This window comes from Esox lucius, chromosome 9 (assembly GCF_011004845.1).
Source record: "Esox lucius isolate fEsoLuc1 chromosome 9, fEsoLuc1.pri, whole genome shotgun sequence".
Classification (NCBI taxonomy): domain Eukaryota; kingdom Metazoa; phylum Chordata; class Actinopteri; order Esociformes; family Esocidae; genus Esox; species Esox lucius.
The window spans coordinates 11,388,827-11,407,397 of record NC_047577.1 but is presented as its reverse complement, the minus strand read 5'-3'; the positions used below and the strand labels follow the sequence as shown (position 1 = coordinate 11,407,397).

Below are 18,571 nucleotides of genomic sequence, written 5' to 3'. Positions count from 1 at the left end.
CACCCTGTCAGACAGGGTCCCAGAGCATAGAGTAGGCCAGCACCGGAGGGGGACGACTGAGACACACACCCACATTCACACCCTGTCAGACAGGGTCCCAGAGCATAGAGTAGGCCAGCACCGGAGGGGGACGACTGAGACACACACCCACATTCACACCCTGTCAGACAGGGTCCCAGAGCATAGAGTAGGCCAGCACCGGAGGGGGACGACTGAGACACACACCCACATTCACACCCTGTCAGACAGGGTCCCAGAGCATAGAGTAGGCCAGCACCGGAGGGGGACGACTGAGACACACACCCACATTCACACCCTGTCAGACAGGGTCCCAGAGCATAGAGTAGGCCAGCACCGGAGGGGGACGACTGAGACACACACCCACATTCACACCCTGTCAGACAGGGTCCCAGAGCATAGAGTAGGCCAGCACCGGAGGGGGACGACTGAGACACACACACACATTCACACACTGTCAGGCCTGGCAGATCTGTCTGCAGTTTGACTGGGGATGGGAGAGAGAGAGACTGGATCACGCCCCAGCAACGCCCTGACTTTTGGCACTAGAGGTATTGGGAGAGTTGGTTTAACGGTGAGTCAGGTGTGTGAGTCAAATCATCTGTGCGTTCAAAAGGGACCTGAATCCCTAGTCCTGCTTATAGGCTTTGTGTTCGCACTTTGCGGTCTGTTGCTGATGTCTGCAATCATGAGGACCAAAGATGTGTTTCACCGAAAGTCAACGAAGCCATAATCAAAAGGAAGACATTTTCAGATATAAGGTTTGGAATATCATTTAAAAGGAGCGACATCAGGGAACGTTTCCAATGTTTGAAGGGGTCAGTGTGTCACAGACTTCAGGCAGTCATGGAATGCAAAGGATATGTGACAAAATACCATTTGGACGTTATACTAATCTCCCTCACAGCTTTTGAAACACATTAAAACACACACAAACACTAAAACACACACACTAAACCCCTAAACACACACAAACACTAAAACACACACACTAAACCCCTAAACACACACAAACACTAAAACACACACACTAAACCCCAAAACACACACAAACACTAAAACACCTACACTAAACCCCAAAAAACACACAAACACACAAACATAAACACACAGTTGGAATTGAAAATGAGAATACTGTCAACGTCAAAGCTCGTCACTGGTTAAAGCGGTATTTCACTGTTGTTCAGCTACTTAATATAATTCCCAATGTTAGCAATGATACAATCTCTCATCAACGCCATCTAGAACAAGCAAATTTGAATTTCGCGGTAGAATCCGTCAGTATCGACTTCCTCTCTATTCGTCTGTTGATAGAAAACCATAGGTTCCGGCATTCATCAGGAACGTAGATTAGATGAGTAGATGACTTTGTGTCGCTTAATGTTTTGTTAGCTAGCTAGCTGTCTACCAAGGAAACAGAACAAACTAGGGGCGAGGCTGGGCCAGAGTAGGAAGTGCCAACCCTCCAGAGTTGTAGTCTTTTAGATTATGGAAAGATATTGACACCTTAATATACAGTTATCTATATATATCTATATTTATCTGCTTAAAGTAGCATCACTGAAAGACATCCAATGGCTTTATCAAACATGGACAACCGCGAACACGTTGTGGTGCAAACATGTATTTTTCTGATCTTGCCCTTCAATACACGTTCTGACATACTAGAGTGCGTTGGTTAGCGTGTGAATGTCATTCCCACGCTCCTTCTGGACAGTTATATCTGGAAGAATCTCACCGACCTAGATGTCTCTCAAACACGATATACACCACCTATTGTTCCCCCAGGGTGAAATGCCCCCTTGCCAGGTCCTCACTATAAAATGTGGCTTAGGGGTTAGGTACATTATAGGGAAAAGGGAACAAGCATACTGGTTTGTGTTTAACCCTTAGCTCCCTGCAATCATAGAAAAACAAACGTGTAAGTGTGTGTGAATATGCGAAAGTGCGTTAGGGGGTTTGTTTTTTTGATTATGGTTAGGTTTGGGAAAAATCTGATTGGAATGGGAATAACGTGTTTGTGTGTAGCGTCCTCATTCTCAGGGGCTCCAGGCAACTAAAGTCCTGTAACGAGCCTGTCAGCATCACTCGCAGGCACTGAGTCAGGCAGCCTTTCTCCACCACACGTTAGTTACCAAACGACCGGCGGGCCGGGTGGATCCCGCGCGCTGTGGAATGAGCGCGCCAGTGCTACGATGTTCTCCGGGACCACTTCATGATTAACGGGGCCTTTGTTAGGCGAGCGGATCGACACCCGTTCGGGCGTCTGCTGCGCTCTAGGTCAGCCTTAACGCTGCCTCCCAGTGTAATCTGGCCGTGAGCCCCGCGGGCCACGTCGTGTGTGACTCAAACACACTGTGTTACAGTGTCCCAGTAAGCTGCATTGATACAGAGAGAGGGGGAGGGGCGGAGGTGGTGTTATCAGGGGATGAATGGGGAGCGGGCAGGACCGGGGGAACTGGGTTGTGTATGGGCATGCAGCCAGCCCCCCCCCCCCCCCCCCATTCAGACTGCGTCTATCTATCCTCCAGGCCCATCCCTGGAGCCTCTCTCCACCTCCTCCCTCCCCTGTATCTCTCATCCATCCCACCCTCCCCCCCTCCCTTCCTCCATCTCTCCCTCTCTCTCCCCTGTTTGTCAATCTATCCTCTAGTCAGGGCTCCAGGTCCCCCCCCCCCCCCCCCCCCCCCCCCCTCCTCCCCTGCCTATCCTCAAGGCCCCAGCCCCGCGGAGCCCCATCCCTCTCTCCTCTCCCGGGTCCCCTCGGTGCCGCGCGGCGGTGTTGGCAGAGCGTGGGCGCAGGCGGCACACAGACGGGCGCACAGATGGGCAGCAAGCTGGGCAGGGCGGCGAGGCACACCTGCTCCCTCTACCCAGAAGCCACTGCTGCCGCTGCGCTCCACATACACGGGCTGCTGCCTGGCTTGGCTGGCACAGGGCTGGGGTAGTGTGGAAACACACATGCGTGTGCGCACACGCACGCTCGCGCATACACACACCCACACACACACATATGGACGGATCATTTCTTTTGGTTCTCAGGTCAGAAGTTTTAAATCAAACATGGATTCAGGGTGACCTGTCCTACCTTATTTACCTGCTACTCCTGGGTCCTTAGTCACACTGTCAGAGGAGGGCTTTCCACACAGAGCGCCTGCACACAAATTAAATGTGTTTGTAAATTATAAAAAATACACTGACTAAATTTTAAATAGACTAAATTATTAATAAATACAATACATAAAAAGTGTCAAATAAAATCAGAGAATTTATTAAATAAAACCGATGAAAATACAAATAATCAAATAATGTCCAATAAAAGAGCTGGGTGAACATCTGTGTGGGATAGCCTGGGGGATTAGAAGGGTTAGGAACATTTTAAGCGCATTAAGGATTAAAAAAAGGTCAGAATGTTTAGCAACATACCCATAAACCTCTTAAGCGAAACCCAATTGGGAGGCCTGGGTACGGCATTATCCTGTGTTTTGGGGAGGGGGGAGGAGGCGGGAGGGTGGGGAGAGTTGACGTGGAGGCGTCTTATCTTGTGTGTTTTGGGGGAAGGAGAGGGAGAGTTGACATTTATGAAGCGAAGGGAGGAGGGGGTGGGAAATCTCTGTGAACTAGCGGGCTGATACACACACACACACACACACACACACAAATGTCTATAAAAACCAAAAACATTCTGGCCAGATATTTTGTTAGGGCATGGTGGAGAAGTGTCCTTGTGAATAACACACACCAACACACACACACAGACACACACCAACACACACACTCTATTGCAATAAACATACTTAGCTAGCCTAAAGCTGTTCCTTAATTACAACATGTGAAAACCACAAGTGAGCACCATCAATTGCAAGGCCATCTGTACGTCTTACCAGTGTGTGTGTGTGTGTGTGTGTGTGTGTGTGTGTGTGTACCCGCATGTGCGCATCAGTGTCGTGTGTGTGTGTTAATATGAATCAGTGTGTGTATTAAGTGAAGGTGTATATTAATCAGCATCAGTGTGTGTATATTATTCTATGTTTGTTTGTGTATGTGAATCTGAGTGTGTGTTAATGTGAGTCATGTTGTTTATGAAAATCTGAATCAGGGGGTGTAAATCTGAGTGAGTGTATATACTAACGTAAATCATATTGTGTGTGGTAATCTGAATCAGGGGGTGGTAATCTGAGTGAGTGTATATACTAACGTGAGTCATATTGTGTGTGATAATCTGAATCAGGGGGTGGTAATCTGAGTGAGTGTATATACTAACGTGAGTCATATTGTGTGTGATAATCTGAATCAGGGGGTGGTAATCTGAGTGAGTGTATATACTAACGTGAGTCATATTGTGTGTGATAATCTGAATCGGGGTGGTAATCTGAGTGAGTGTATATATTAACGTAAGTCATATTGTGTGTGATAATCTGAATCAGGGGGTGTAAATCTGAGTGAGTGTATATACTAACGTGAGTCATATCGTGTGTGATAATCTGAATCAGGGGGTGGTAATCTGAGTGAGTGTATAAACTAATGTAAATCATATTGCGTGTGATAATCTGAATCAGGGGGTGTAAATCTGAGTGAGTGTATATACTAACGTGAGTCATATCGTGTGTGATAATCTGAATCAGGGGGTGGTAATCTGAGTGAGTGTATAAACTAATGTAAATCATATTGCGTGTGATAATCTGAATCAGGGGATTTTAATCTGAGTCAGTGTGTTAATTAATCTGAGATAGTGAGTGCATTACTCTGTCATGCTATGTGTAAATTTCTCTGAGTGTGTATATATCTAAATTAATGTGTCAATCTGACTGGTTAGTCTGGTATTCTAGGCTTTATTATGCTACTCAGGAGGGACAGAAAGTGAGACGGCGAGAGAGTAGGGTTGGATATACAGATAGAAAGAGAGAATGGATGGATAGAGAGATAAAGTGGATGGAGACACTGTTCAGGGGGTTTAGGAACGAGGGACCGGAATGGAGAGATTGAGTAAGAAGTGGAGAGGCACGGAGAGGGGCAGAACCAGTAAAGGGTTAATGCCTCACTGTGTCCTGCCTGGACGTCTCACTGTGTCCTGCCTGGACATCTCACTGTGTCCTGCCTGGACGTCTCACTGTGTCCTGCCAGGACATCTCACTTCGTCCTGCCTGGATGTCTCACTGTGTCCCGCCTGTTGTGGAGCTGTAGGGCTTCACAGGGGAAAACAATGAGCTCTGGAGGTCATTAGAGTATTTCTGAAAAGGGAATATTCCAGAGGGGGTGTTTGGGGAGGAGCGTCACAGCATGGACGGATGGTCCGCTGGGGTGCGTCAGGACTGTGGGGAATGATAACTCCCGGACTGCACAGCTAGCTACGGGGGGCTGTGCCTGTTATGTACACAGGGCTAGGACATGTCCTGGGGGTTTGGGGGGGGGGCGCTATGCCGCGGGGTTAGGGGAGCTGGCGGGGCGTGATTGGGGGTGTTTTGGGGGCTGCAGTGGGAAGATAAGAGGTTAGATGTTTCGGGGAGGCAGGGCTGTCTGCAGCTGGCAGGCTCCTGATAACAGAGCACAGATACACCACGGCGGCTGGTTCCGTTCAGCCACCCGTCCTCCCGCAGTCACCTCAGACCCACAGGCCAAAGCCGTGGACACGTACGCCAGTCGACCAGAGCCGTGGGAAGACACTCGGCACTGACTGTCGAGGTGTTTGATGTAACCGGCATGAGAATGGGAATGTTCCTAAGTTCACGTTTTTTATCGAAGTTTTTTTTTTAAATCTCTGCGACACAACGCAATGAATGTTTCCCCGCCGGTCCGTCTGACAGTTGATATTGACTTTCTGTGTCCTCATACTCCCGTTGGACACACGCAGTACTGTCCCCACAACTTAATTTTCGATGTGGGCCGGCTAATACTAATCAGGTAACGTTTGGGTAAGAGAAGGAGACACGTCATTGTTTGAATGCTGCCTTGTTAATATTCCATAATGCGTCCAAAAATAGACACATTACAAAGACAGAACTACATATTAACTACACTTAAGAACAAAAATATCCCCACTTACCCTTTAGACACATTAACAGAAGTCATAGCTTAGTTACTACAGCTGCTACACAGCTAGGCTAGCAGTAGGAAATAAACCTCTGCGTAGAGGTGGGGCCCTAACCGCTGATCCTGGGTCAGATGTTAGCTCAGTCACTGGATGGTGACCATCAGGGCTGGGATTGGGCTGAAGTGATCCCAGATCTGTTATTAACCATGATCCTTCATGGCGCCGTGTCGGCCCAGGCATCCAAACATAATGCATCAGATTCAAACCCACGCGAACAACACACAACACGACTTGTTTGCATGGGACTGTTGCTCTGACACACACACACACACACACATGTATGTGGCTTATTGGGGGAGTCATGGTTTCTTGTTCTAGATTCAAGAGGAATCACAACAGGAAGACACTTCCGTGGAAGGCATTTTCCTCATTAACAGTTTTTGGTTGGCCAACGTATATGTTTATTCTAAAAGTGTGGGTGTGGATGTGTGTGTGTGTGTCAGTGCGTGTGTACTTGAGTGTCTCTGTGTGTATGCGCACAGTTTGTGTGAGTGGCATCAGCTAGCAGGAATGCGTCGCTACCGCCAACGATAAAATGGATGCCAAGCCATAAGATGGCTGCCAGGAGCAGCGAGTGAGAAAAGAAAGAGAGCGTTAGTCTGCAAAGGAGCTCTCTTTCTCTCCCTCTGTTTTTCCTCCTTCCCTGTTTCCTTTCTCAGTCTCTTTTCTCTCTTCTGTCTCAGTCCTTTTTTGCTTCTTTTTCTTTGCCCCTCTCCCCCCATTCTCACTCTCTTTACCGCTGTCTCCATCTCTCTGCCTGTCCCTCCCTCTCCCCTCTCAGCATTAATAAGCAGCAAGACAGGTCTGTTATTGTTTCTACAGGCTAATCTTGTGGCTTAGCGTGGCGAGGCTGTGCTGTATGCTTTTCAGTGTGTGTTTATACATGTGTGTGTTTGCGTGCATGAGTGTGTGTGTGTTGGCATGGGTTTTGCCGGCTCTGTTATCACCTACATAGGGCCCATCAACACCTCCATTAGTTCGGCCTAGTTAGGGCCCGGCACACGTAACACCCACACTATCGATACTGCTCAAACATTTCAAATACTTTATCTGTTCAAATTACAGCTGAAACGATTCACACTGTTTAAAGGTCATGGATATCCAATGACCTCTGACCCAGACCAGTGACTCAGTTGTTGCCTCAGTAGTTTTATGTAATAATAATGTCGGAGCCGAGTGTGAAAGGCTTTCTCTCTTTCCAAAAACGTAATGTCCAGTACCGTTAGTCAAAACTATAGTCGCAGGAATGATTTCGGCTCATCTCATTTTCAGCCATACCTCTCAGGAACTACATTGGTATGGAACTATTTTGTAAACCTTGATTACTTTCAGTATGGACATAAATCAGTGCAATTACGTTCGCGGTCAACAAATCCCCAGTGCTACTGGTCCGTATTATTGAGTCACTATTATTTTGCTCCTTAATTTGTCACTATTATGTTGGTCCTTAACATAATCAATTCAAAATGAAAAAGGCCCTCGTTGCAAATGACATTTACGGTTAAGGGCTAAGATTTACTTGGGGTTAAGGTTAGGTATCACAGTACTGAGGAGCAGGATTAAGGTTACGTTTACAAATATAGAAAGATTCCTGTCTAATTCCCCCCAGAAAATGTATTGCCTTTCGCTGGAATCGAACTTACAACCACTGGACTGATAGTCGATGCCCTCCCGCCATCCTGGACTACAACACCCTAGCAAACCGCCTCTCTATTCAACTATAAACCTCCTCAAACGGTCGATTCCTGATGGTCGGTAAACAGCCCTTCTCATGTCTTGACACTGTGAGTCATTAAGGACCAGTAACACTGGGATATGTTAATACTGAACGTAATCACGTTTTCCAAAATAGTTACACATGCACGGCATTGTTCGTTTTCTTTTTTCTGGAGCTGTTTAGTCAGTCTCCACTGCAGGCCTCCATCTGAGTCTTCACTGGTATTTCCCCGTCTGTAACCTGCCGGTCCTGGGGCACTAAGCCGATGGCTTCTGCCAACAGGGCCGGTATCTCCAACTGTGACAGGTGTTTGTGTGTGACACCCAACTTCATTCTCCATCAGTCACTGGGGGGCAGCAAGTTTCACTCACATCAATCACCCTTGGCCCCAATGCCCTTGGACAGTTAGATTGTCAGCCACGGGTTTGTGTGTGTGTGTGTGTGTGTGTGTGTGGGGGGGGGGGGTTGCAGTCATATTCCTCTCCTTAATCTCACTTAAGACCTCACTGGTAAGGATTTAGTCTACATAAACAGAACACCTTAAACCCACACACACAGGGAGGTGGTGAAGGACAGGGTAGGTGTCAGGAACTGTGTCTGACATACTGGGGTACTCTAAGGGAACATGCACACTAATACTGTACAGCAGGACTATTTAACTCTGGTCCTGGAGGACCCAAGCCCTTCTGGTTGTCATCTTCTCCTGCTTAGCATGGTTTTCAAACCACAGTAACTCACGCCAGACCGAATCTTAAACAGCGACCAATGAGGGTGCTTTGAGCAGAATGATCAGTATGTCAAATCAGGAAGTCACTCCTAAAACCGACGTTTCAACAGTTCGCAGAAATGGGCAACCTGTGAATGCAGGACATTGTATCTACAGTCAGGCTCATTTTCTTTCTCCTCTCTCTCTCTCTCTTTCTCTTCTCCCTTTCTCTCTCTCCAATGTAGAATCCGGACAATCAGACAGCTCCAGTCAACAAGGAGACACAGACATCAAACCGCCGCCCAACGGTAAGAGAACCCACACACACACACGTACACACACGCACACATACACACACAGGTAAGGATGATCATGGCCACACCCAGGCACACAGACCTTATACCCCCCCCCTCTCTCTCCTCTGAAGGGCACCTGAGTTTCCAGGACTGCTTCGTCACCTCAGGAGTGTGGAACGTGGCGGAGCTCGTCAGAGTCTCCCAGAGTGAGTACCTTTTCCTGCTTTCTTCTCTCTCCCTCCCACTGTTAGTCCATCAATATGTGCATCCCTCCCCCACTCCCTCCCTGCGCTACATCAACACTTCAATTTTCTCACCCCCAATCAATTTCCTCCCCAGCTCCTGTTGCCACGGCATCTGGCCCTAGCTTCTCCCTGGCTGACCTGGAGAGTCCCGGCTACTACAACATCAACCAAGTGGCCCTGGGACGACGCTCGTTGGCCTCGCCCCCTTCCACCAGGTACATGTAGGTCTCACTAAAGTGAAATTATCTCAGTGATCCCTGGCCACGCCCCCTTCCACCAGGTACATGTAGGTCTCACTAAAGTTAAGTTATCTTTGTGATACAAATACCACAAACCGCAAAGGTGCTTTATTACCATTAATAACTGGTTACCAGTGTTATTAGATCGGTCAGAATACCAGTGGTATACAATCTCATGTCCCACAGCTTTCGGACAGTTAGCATTCAGGGTTTGAACAACTCCTTTTGCAGTATTTTTACGAGAATGAGTTCTCCGAGGACAGCGGTTGGCTAACTAATACCACAAGACACCGGGGATGGAAAAGGATCAAGATCCGGCTGGATTATTGAAAGAGTTTTATGGAAATGATACGGATATATTTAGCTGGTTTTGACGATAGTTTATCCTAACAACAGTGTCTTTAGGGTGCAGGAGTGCTGTACCAGAGGGACATAATCTTACAATTCTCTGTCCAGAATTAAGAGATCTGCCAAAGGCCCACTCCTGTATAACAGACTTTAAAACACTCTAGGACCTCCTGCCTGTCTAAAACCAGATCAAAAGTAGGAAGAACAGTAATGAAAATTTTTTATGTGCCCATTTCTGGCCTTCAAATGGATTCGTACAAACACATCGGACGACAAAGAAATTATGTGCAGCCCTCTGTTGAATTTCAGTGTCACAGTCTGGAGCCTAGGTCTTCAACCCTCTCCTCGAGGGGACCCCAAAACGTTTCACGGTTTTATTGTAGCCCTGAACAGGCACATCTGTTTCTCTAATCAAGGGCTTACTGATTAGCTGACAAGTCTAATCAGGTGTGCCAGCTCTGGGTCCCTGAGGAGAGGGTTGAAGGCCTCTGAGAGGTTGTTGGTTCCATCTTTCTTTTCCATCTATGTGTCTTTCTGGGGTTTTTTAAATGTGTGATGCATCTCTTCTTTTATCCTTCTCTTTCTTCCTCTCTTATTTCCTCTTTTTCTTCCTGTCTTCTCTGGCGCTGTAGGTCTGAGGTGGAGCTGTATGCAAACCTTCCACGGAGGTAGTTATTCTGATACCCACATCAACACGCACACACCCGCACACACACTCACTGCTCTACCAACTCTACTTAGTACAAACCAGACCACGGTCCAACTCACTCCAACAAGCAGCTGCCACTCATGGTTTGTTTTCCTCTCTACTTTCCAACTTCTCTTCCATTTCCGCCTTCTTCATTCTAGAAGTTCACCTCCCACAAGATCGGACGTTTCTGTGCTTAGTTTCGAGCCCGTTTGTGTTGTTGTTTCATACTGACTCATCGCCTCCTCTTCCTCCTCCTCCCCCTCAGCTCAAACAAGAGGAAGTCATTAGACGACAGCGAGCTGGAGAGCCCCACGGACGACGTCTTCTACCCCGGACGCTCCCCAGCCGCCGGCTCCTCCCAGTCCAGCGGCTGGCCCAATGACATGGACGCAGGTAGGATGCTTCCGCCCACTCCTTCACCCACCAATCCGGGACCAGTCCCACTAAGCTGTTCTCCCTAACTCACCTCAGCAGAGTCCATCAGCACGTATCACCCGACACCACCCACAGCCAAAACCCCTCGTTCCTTAGCACTCCTCACTCTGTTCCAAAATCCACACTGGCGGTCCACGTTGGACACCCTGCCAGGGCTTCCTTCTCGTTGCCAAGCTAGTGAGGACAACGGGACAGACTGACATCGAGGTCTGACCCCCCCCCCCAACCTAAAAATAACTCCCCACTCCTCCTAACTGCCGTCTCTATTTACACCGATTTGAGACCAAAGGTGATAATCCAGCTGCTCACTGATACTGGCGGAGGCCGTCCAGGTGTAGTGTTTCTCTAAGGCTGATCTGAGACCAGAACTAACTCACTCCATAATCTCTTCTTCCCACCTGTAACCAGGTGGAGACCTCCACTCACCATCCCCAAGCTCACACCATGTTGACCGCCACCTGATAAGTAAGCAACGACGTAGCTTCTAACCATTCTGTTGTCCATTATTGATGGCAAATATTACACTTGCTACTTTAATTACTCAAACACCACTTTGATAACTCAGTCTTAACATTTCTAAATAAGCGACCATCATCTCTCTCTCTAACGCTGCCCTTGTCCATCTGTCCCTCTCTTTTCCTCTTCTTCTTCCTCCCGCTCTCTCCCTCTGTCTTCCTTTCTCTCTGTCCCTCGCTATTTCTCTTGCTCTTATCCTACCACTCCCTTTCTCCCCCTCTCTCTACCTTCACTCACTCTCCCACCTGAATCCTTTCCCTTTTTTCTCTCTCTCATTTTCCCTCTCTCTCTCTTTCTTTCTTTCTCTCCTCTTCTCATTGTTAACCCTTCCCCTTCTTCATCTACAGTGCAGCACCATTTGGCCAGTGTGCAGGAGAGGAAGATTAAGCATGAAAACGATGGAGTGCAGTTTCCGTACCATGGTTAGAACACATTATACTCATATCTGCCTTTACTGTGTATAACTTATATATGCCTTCCTTTATTGTGTATAACTCATATCAGCCTTCCTTGACTGTGTTTTACTCATATGAACTTCCTTTACTGTGTATAACTCATATCAACCTTCCTTTACAGTGTTGAACTCATATCAAACTTCCTTTACTGTGTTTAACTCATATCAAACTTCCTTTACTGTGTTTAACTCATATCAACCTTCCTTTACAGTGTTTAACTCATATCAACCTTCCTTGACTGAGTTTAACTCATATCATCCTTCCTTTACTGTGTTTAACTCATATCAACATCCTTTACTGTGTTTAACTCATATCATCCTTCCTTTACTGTGTTTAACTCATATTAACCTTCCTTGACTGTGTTTAACTCATATCAAACTTCCTTTACTGTGTTTTACTCATATCAACATCCTTTACTGTGTTTAACTCATATCAAACTTCCTTTACTGTGTTTTACTCATATCAAACTTCCTTTACTGTATTTAACTCATATCAAACTTCCTTTACTGTGTTTAGATCATATCAAACTTCCTTTACTGTGTTTTACTCATATGAACATCCTTTACTCTGTATAACTCATATCAAACTTCCTTTACTGTGTTTAACTCAAATCAAACTTCCTTTATTGTGTTTAACTCGTATCAACATCCTTTACTGTGTTTAACTCATATCAACATCCTTTACTGTGTTTAACTCATATTAACCTTCCTTTACTGTGTTTAACTCATTTCAAAATTCCTTTATTGTGTTTAACTCGTATCAACATCCTTTACTGTGTTTAACTCGTATCAACATCCTTTACTGTGTTTAACTCATATCAACATCCTTTACTGTGTTTAACTCATATCAACATCCTTTACTGTGTTTAACTCATATTAACCTTCCTTTACTGTGTTTAACTCATATCAACATCCTTTACTGTGTTTAACTCATATCAACATCCTTTACTGTGTTTAACTCATATCAACATCCTTTACTGTGTTTAACTCATATTAACCTTCCCTTACTGTGTTTAACTCATATCAATCCTTCCCTTACTGTGTTTAACTCATATAAATCCTTCCTTTACTGACTCATATCCACCTGTGTAACATACCAGTTGAACTATACCCCCTCTTTCCAGGTATGTTACAGTGTGTACGTGTACACCGCTTCACCAGTTCCAACCTGTAGGTCTGTTGGAACAGGAGCGCTCATATAACCCGTCAGATTCATTCAGTGTACTGACATGAACTGTATGTGAAACGGCTCGCCCTCAGAGGCCCTGGGGTCCCGCAGCCTCTGCGTGTTGTGACCGTGGGCTGCAGGTCCAGAACATCGGGTCAGCGTTAACACAACCAGTTTGTTCTTGAGCTGGCAGCTGTAGACACGTTTCCCGGCCTGAACCACCGCGCCCGGCACCTTGTTTCATACATCTCTCATTGTGTGCCCCCTGCCAGGCGTCTATGACAGACCCTCGCTCTAAGTCCCACATTAAGATATTTACAGTATGAGAATCAGAGGTGTCACCCCCCCACCCCCCCTCCCCGCTTTCTCTCTCCCTTACACTCTCTCTCCCTTCCCCTTTCTCACTGTTGTCTAATTGAAAACGTGTGCAGCAGGAGAAGCCCTGGGGAGAGAGAGATGGAGAGAGGTTCTGTGTTAGGACCTGTGGTTTGCCCAGGCCCGCTCCAGTTAACTAAGCTGTAAATGTAATTAACACACACACACACAACACACACGCACACACAACACAACGCACACACACACACACACACACACACACGCATTGCCACATCAGAGGATGTCTCTTTTGCAGCGTAGGTTACCTTTTAATGAGCCTGGCAACGCGGAGCTGTAAAATAACATGCTAATGTGGTCTCAACTAAATGAAGCCCGGTCCCACATATAGCACACCGGCTGGGGAATAGTGTGCAGCAGTTCTGGTCTATTTGGACGTCTAACTTAGGCGACCCCCTCGTTAATTAATTGATCCCCCGCCAAAGGAGAGAGATGGGGTAAAGCGAGGTAGAGAGAGGGGTGCATGAAGAAAGCGGTAGAGGCACCTGAGATTGTAGTGGGTGATACGTTGTCCTTCACAGGAGATGAAATGTGTTGCATTCCAGGCTGTCCCACCTGCTACAGGGCGACCACAGCTGGAGGTTCCTGTTCAGGCGGGGGGTAGGAAAACAAGCGAGCGCACACAAGCAAACGGGACCATGAAAGCCGATGAGAAAACACACACACACACACCCAGGTGTGCCTGCCCCACCGTCTGTCCACCACAGCCAAACCCTACAATCCCCGCATAGCCAATCGATCAGACACATGCCAGGACACACACAGAGATATACTCACGTATGTAGATGCATTCACTCACACATATACACACACACACACTTTCTCACCCAGATGGCGCTCCCGCGTCTCTCTGTGTAGCCTCGTGAATAGCTATGCTGCCGGAGACATCTGGACGAAGAGTGTGTGTGTGTGTGTGTGTGTTTGCAGCGGGGGTGTGGGGGGGGGGGGTAAGATCACTATGATTTCAGATTAGTTCCAAATGATTGTGAAGTCTTTAAAACCACCAGAGATGTGTTCAGGGCCCCTGCTGCTGTGAGTTGGGGGTGACCCTTGGGGGGCCCTTGACGGGCAGTCCCAAATGGCCCACGCCGTCCCCGTGTGGCCAGGACCCACCTGTGATAGTAGGGTACTGTGTAGGGAAGAGGATGTCATTGGGGACACGAATGCTGTATTCATTGTGGACGGAGAATAGGGAACCCTTCTGTTTTTTTTTGCTGTACTGTAGGAATATCTGACAGTCAGAGAGAAAGAGAGGGAGGGAGATTGTGTGTACATGTGTGTGTGTGTTTCGGAGGCACATCTGGCCGCAGACCTGTCAACCCGGAGCGCTTGATTGGTTGCCAGTCCGGTGCTGTGGTCTGCCAGGACGAGAGAGGACGACGTTGACACATACACACAGAACCTGAACACAAACATGACTAGCAAGGACGGTGTTGCCACACACACAGATCCTGAAAACACACACGACTAGAGAGGACGGCGTTGCGACACACACAGAACCTGAACACACACATGACTAGAGACGACTGCGTTGCGACACACACAGAACCTGAACACACACATGACTAGAGACGACGGCGTTGCGACACACACACAGAATCTGAACACAAACATGACTAGAGAGGATGGTGTTGCCACACACACAGAACCTGAACACACACATGACTAGAGACGACGGTGTTGCCACACACACACAGAACCTGAACACACACATGACTAGCAAGGACAGTGTTGCCACACACACAGAACCTGAACACACACATGACTAGCAAGGACGGTGTTGCCAGACACCCAGATCCTGAACACACACACGACTAGAGAGGACGGCGTTGCCACACACACACACAGAACCTGAACACACACATGACTAGAGACGACGGCGTTGCCACACACACAGAACCTGAACACACACATGACTAGAGACGACGGCATGGCCACACACACACAGAACCTGAACACACACATGACTACGGCCTGATCCCTTGCCGAAGTTGCTGAGGTCTTCTTTGATCTATTCACTTTTATCAGTATGCCTTTGATGAAGTCGTCCTCATCTCATTCCCCCAGTCTCTCTCTCTCTCTCCCATTTTTCCTCCCTCTCCCCCTCTCACTCCTTATCTCCAGGTCTTCTGTGATGATTCCTTCCTGTTATTCCAACACATCTCGGTCAGCTCTGTAACTGTGGGTTCAGACACAGATTCCCTACTAGCGTCCAAGGCTCCAATCTGTTTGACAGCAACAATAACCCCCCAGCCCCTGCCCCCCCCCCCCTGCCCACCCACACCACAACCCAGCCCACCCTCACCCCTGCTCAGAGCCAGGTCTCTACAGTGCCACCATTTGAATAGCATATGCACCAACATATTTTGCCGTGCGATCTGGAGTTTTCATTTAGGAGCCTCCTAAGCTTTCTATCTTTATTAGCTCCAATGTGTTTTCATTGTGCTCATAAATGTATTTGTGTGCTCCTACAGCACATGTGCTCCAAGTAAAAAAAAAAATGTCAGCACCCTGGAAATATGTCTGCTAAAGACATAAATGGTTCCCACAGATCAGTTTTCTCACTCCCATCTGCTGCAGACGTAACTCTTTCACACCGTTTAGGCGTTTAGTTTACACGCCCCCATGCCGCATTCTCTCCTTCCTCCCCTCTCGCTCTCCCTCTCTCCATTTCCCCATCTCCCTCTCTCCCTCTCTCCATTTCCCCATCTCCCTTTCTCCCTCACTAACTCTCCCTCTCTCCATCTCTGTATTTCTCATCTCCTCCTTCCACTGTCCATCTCTCAATCTCTCAGTGTCTATAGCTTGACGTCTTTCCACCACTCTATCTCCGACCCCTCATCTCCATCTTTATCTCTCCATCTCTTGCCTGTCCATCTCTCCATCTCTCCGCTGGAGCTCTTTGTATTGGGGTTTGAAGGGTGTGAATTGAGATGCTTTAAGGATTTCACCGTCAGCACGACACAACTCGATCCCCAAGTTCTGAAGAATTGGGATTCTGTGATTACCACGAAACAGACTGAAAATGGGAGAACAGGGTTAGCGTGGAACCGGGTTATCCAATGACTTCTTAGCATGTTGGTTTTGGACACCGGCAATCCTCGTTTTCACAGATTCCACCACACCGCCATCAGTCACCCTTTCCTTCCCGCACATATTTTCATGTCTCACACGATTTTCAGCCGCCACCACCTCACCCCCCCCTCCTCCCCCCCCCACCCTGCCGCCGTACCCCGCTCCGTCTGCTTGTCTTTCTCACTGAGCAGCTGCAGGTCCCATACTGTAATGTACAGACCGAGTGTTTCTATTTGTGAATGGAGCCCCGTCCAGTGTGTCTGCAGGCAGGCCTTTCAGAAGGACACGGCGGACCACTCTCAACATGGGGCTGCATCACTTCCAGCTTAAATTGATCTTTTGATAAAATCCAGTTTAACTCTACAATGACCCTCCCCCCTTCCCATTCCAAAGCCAAGTTCAGCCCTCATTACCCAGCAGGCTCTTGACACATCGCTTACAGGGAGTTCTGGGCAAGTCCTGTGATTGGCTCGTTTGGACCTACCGGGCTGCAGGCGGCTGACCGATGGGCCAACCGCCTTGCAGGACACCAAACAATTCACTGCCTTCAGCCTATCAGGGTGCACCAAACCAATCAATACATTCACTGCCTTCAGCCTATCAGGGTGCACCAAACCAGTCAGTCGAAGAATAAACATTTTCAAATTATGAATTCCCCCAAGCATTGTACATTAAACCCAACTCTCTCCCCACCATTTTTGTATATATATATTTTTTTTTTTATTGATCCCATTATTTTTTATGTTTTTTTTTTCTGCCAGGACTGTCCTCGCCTGGTTCTCTAAAGAAGCCGGGGAAGTTTGATTTCAACGCCCTGTCGCCCCAGACGAGGTCCCCCCGCATGGCGTTCACACACCACCCGCTGCCCGTACTGGCAGGAGTGAGACCAGGTGAGCCCCCCCCACTCTTCCAAACCCCTTGCTCTAGTCACTTACAGTAAATTAGCGATACGGACCCTAAGAACTGAGTAGCAACAAGATCCTGAGGTATCCGGAACCTCATTAAAATGGCCTGCAACAGTTCAGCTCTCTCTCTCTAGCCCTCTCTATCATCACTCTCTCTCCATCACTCTCTTCCTCACGCTTTCATTCATGTGTCTTCATGCTACAGTCAATCCACGTCCATGTAATCGAGCCAGTTCTGTTTCAAACAGGGAAAATACACACACCTACACACACACACACACACACACACACACACATATGAAATGGAGATTCAGTACTAACACACAAGTGGTTTCGAACAGCCCGCCCTTCTCTTCTATAAGAGCGTTGGGAGGATAATAAAATTGTCTCCAGTCTGAGAATTCCCAACATCACCGACCAGATAGGGGCCTGCCAGCTACTGAAATCCCTGTAGAGGTTCACTTTTCAAAGGAATAAATATGTCCTCTCTCTCCATTCCTCTCATCTCTCATTCTCTCCCTCCTCTCTCTCTCTCTCTCCACCTCTCTCATCCTCCCCTCCGCTTCTCTCTCCTTTCTCACTCGGAGGGCTGGCCTGATCCATAGCCAAGCAGCCATTCTATGTAAAGGTCGTTTGGAATCAGTCCCCATCCGCCCTTCTCAATACCTTAAGAATTGCACAGTACAGAATGCTTGTGAGGTGTTTATGTAGTTAAGATAGATGTAATTCTATTGTTTTGTAATTTTACATGAGATAGAATACTAGAGACAGATTCGGTATTGCCAGAGTTTTCAACGTGCCATTCATTCTATTATTCTATTGCATTGACTTTTGTCACCGTGTTGTATTACCTGGGTTAGCCAGGCTAAATGTTGACGTGTTGTATTACCTGGGTTAGCCAGGCTAGATGTTGAAGTGTTGTATTACCTGGGTTAGCCTGGCTAGATGTTGAAGTGTTGTATTACCTGGGTTAGCCAGGCTAGATGTTGACGTGTGGTATTACCTGGGTTAGCCTGGCTAGATGTTGATGTGTTGTATTACCTGGGTTAGCCTGGCTAGATGTTGAAGTGTTGTATTACCTGGGTTAGCCTGGCTAGATGTTGACGTGTGGTATTACCTGGGTTAGCCAGGCTAGATGTTGACGTGTTGTATTACCTGGGTTAGCCAGGCTAGATGTTGACGTGTTGTATTACCTGGGTTAGCCTGGCTAGATGTTGACGTGTTGTATTACCTGGGTTAGCCAGGCTAGATGTTGACGTGTTGTATTACCTGGG

General features: G+C 47.5%; 1 protein-coding gene across 12 annotated transcripts in view; it reads left to right on the top strand.

The window, feature by feature from the left end:
- LOC105012152 (nuclear factor 1 X-type-like) overlaps positions 1–18,571 on the top strand; it is a 113,519-nt gene that overhangs the window by 82,990 nt on the left and 11,958 nt on the right. For 5 of the 12 annotated variants that reach the window (XM_034294389.1, XM_034294398.1, XM_034294399.1 and 2 more), the window contains 8 exons: positions 8,778–8,840; positions 8,960–9,034; positions 9,168–9,294; positions 10,293–10,328; positions 10,617–10,744; positions 11,195–11,251; positions 11,650–11,724; positions 17,154–17,282. In XM_034294389.1, the coding sequence (XP_034150280.1) occupies positions 8,778–8,840; positions 8,960–9,034; positions 9,168–9,294; positions 10,293–10,328; positions 10,617–10,744; positions 11,195–11,251; positions 11,650–11,724; positions 17,154–17,282 (690 nt within the window). The remainder of the gene's footprint in view (positions 1–8,777; positions 8,841–8,959; positions 9,035–9,167; positions 9,295–10,292; positions 10,329–10,616; positions 10,745–11,194; positions 11,252–11,649; positions 11,725–17,153; positions 17,283–18,571) is intronic. The other 7 variants (XM_034294397.1, XM_034294400.1, XM_034294390.1 and 4 more) reach the window with 6 other exon arrangements.